The sequence below is a fragment of the Sinocyclocheilus rhinocerous genome, unplaced genomic scaffold (genome assembly GCF_001515625.1).
Source record: "Sinocyclocheilus rhinocerous isolate Xijiao unplaced genomic scaffold, SAMN03320098_v1.1 scaffold3248, whole genome shotgun sequence".
Lineage (NCBI taxonomy): Eukaryota > Metazoa > Chordata > Actinopteri > Cypriniformes > Cyprinidae > Sinocyclocheilus > Sinocyclocheilus rhinocerous.
The window spans coordinates 183,550-185,795 of record NW_015643563.1 but is presented as its reverse complement, the minus strand read 5'-3'; the positions used below and the strand labels follow the sequence as shown (position 1 = coordinate 185,795).

The 2,246-nt window shown below is 39.7% G+C and overlaps 1 protein-coding gene across 1 annotated transcript in view; it reads left to right on the top strand.

Annotated features, from left to right (window-relative positions):
- Window positions 1-2,246, top strand: part of LOC107757390 (glutathione peroxidase 7) — a 13,958-nt gene that overhangs the window by 8,433 nt on the left and 3,279 nt on the right. The window contains exon 2 of the mRNA XM_016574850.1: window positions 1,374-1,635. Coding sequence (XP_016430336.1) covers window positions 1,374-1,635 — 262 coding nt within the window. The remainder of the gene's footprint in view (window positions 1-1,373; window positions 1,636-2,246) is intronic.

The window sequence follows — 2,246 nt, the reverse complement described above, 5'->3', positions numbered from 1 at the left end:
GCTAAGATCTCTAAGATCTTTAGTTCAAATACTAGTTTCATTGATGTTGGTGTAAACAATTCGTTAATTCAAAGATATAGCTCTGCAGTGAATGGGTGCCGTCAGAATGAGAGTCCAAACAGCTGATAAAAACATCACAATAATCCACACCACTCCAGTCCATCAGTTAATGTCTTGTGAAGTGAAAAGCTGTATGTTTGCAAGAAACAAATCCATCATTAAGACATTTTAAACCGTCGCTTCTGGCTAAAATAGTCCATAAAATAGAGTCCACAATCTATAATAAGGCTTCCTCCAGTGAAAAAGTCCATCTCCTGTTGTCCTCTCACATGAAAATCCACCAACATATTTGTTTGGAACTGTTTTGAACCGTTTTGCTTGTAAACTCTGCTTGATCTTGAAAATCCTACTAATTATTGTGACTACCCTTACTACCACAACTGCACCACTCATCCTCCTACTACTGCTGTGTTTATATATATATATATATATATATATAAACAATTCTGTCTCTAGTAGCTCATTACATGCAATCAGTCAGTCATCCTTTTAAGTGCAGTAGTAAGCCACTAAATGAAATGTCAATTTTAACACAAACCAATGAATACAATGAGGAAGTGCTCTTTTTAACACAGCAGGCTTAATGGAGGTGAGGTGTTTTTCAATCTGTATCAGAAGAGCTGGTATTATAGTTCAAGGGCTGATCAGCACAGCAATCGTGTGTAATTTACATTTATGGAAAAATCTAATTTACACAAGGACACATGTACATTTGATTATCATTAAGAAGACTTAAAGGAAGTGGAAAGGTAAAACAGAGACTCAAGGACAAAGAGAGAGTAAGATAGAGTCCCATTAATGACGTCACAGCGGCTCTTCACTCACCAGTGACTCAGAGCAGCTGCAGATTGGCTCTAATGGCGTCATTTGGCTTTTAGAGCATAATTGGTGTTCACGGTTACACAGAGTCAAAAAGCTTCATACAGTTTAACAAACAGAGACCCTGTGCCATTATATGATCATAAACCTTAAATCTGATTCAGGGACAACTAGAATGAAAGGAAGCAGGAAGTACACCAGAGGGCTGCTGAACAGCTGTTTAAACTCTTGTTTTATTATATAATTGCTATATACGAGAACTTTAAAATAAAGGAACATAGCAATTCGTATGGCATAAATGTATGGTCATAGTATGGCATAAATAAAATATCTATCTATCTGTCTGTCTGTCTGTCTGTCTATCTATCTATCTATCTATGTATCTATCTATCTATCTATCTATCTATCTATCTATCTATCGTCCATCCATCCATCCATCCATCTATAGTCATATGGTGTATGATGTTCTTGATGTTACTGTGCTGTGTTTGTAGGTGTCACTGGTAGTGAATGTGGCCAGCGAATGCGGTTACACTGACGAGCATTACAAAGACCTTCAGCAGCTGCAAAAAGACTTTGGTCCGTTTCATTTTAACGTTCTGGCCTTTCCCTGCAACCAGTTCGGCCAGCAGGAGCCTGGCAGCGATAAAGAGATCGACAGCTTTGTGCGGCGGGTCTACGGGGTTTCCTTTCCCATCTTCAGCAAGATCGCTGTGGTTGGAATAGGGGCCAATAATGCTTACAAATACCTCGTGGGTGAGTGGAACAGGCTTGATGATCGTGAGGTCCAAGCTAACAAAAATAATATGCTCTGAGTATGTTCCCATAAAAACGTTATTTCTGAACTGTTCTCTGATCATGCAAAACTCTCAGTTTTTTCTTGGTTATGCAAACGTTAGGCCCTGTATACACTAGTGCGTTTTCGTTTAAAAACGGCGTTTTAAAATGAAAACAATCTTCGTCTACACTGCCGTTTCCGCTGCGTTTCAGAAAAGATCTCCGTCAGAGCCGATCCTCCCTATACGCAAAATACGCAAGCTGCGTAAGGCCCCCGAAACACCAGGGGGTCCCCGTGCTCTCAAAGATGATTTAATTTTAGTTTCGTTTTTGAATTTGGCCAGCGGTTATGAAAACATGAATGGTCATTTATTTTAATGCAGTACGCTGTCGCCCTTTCTATGTAAATATCAGTCAAATCATATAATGTGAATGTTGTACAGTCTTGCTCGAGACTAAAAAAACGAGTTGAAAGCGTACCGAGCCGCGGAAGAGACACTGTTTCTCAAGCGCTTTCCGCGAGCGCGATTCGAGACGGAGTGAAACACAGACAAATGCGTTTCATTCATTCGTTCATAACCACTCATAAC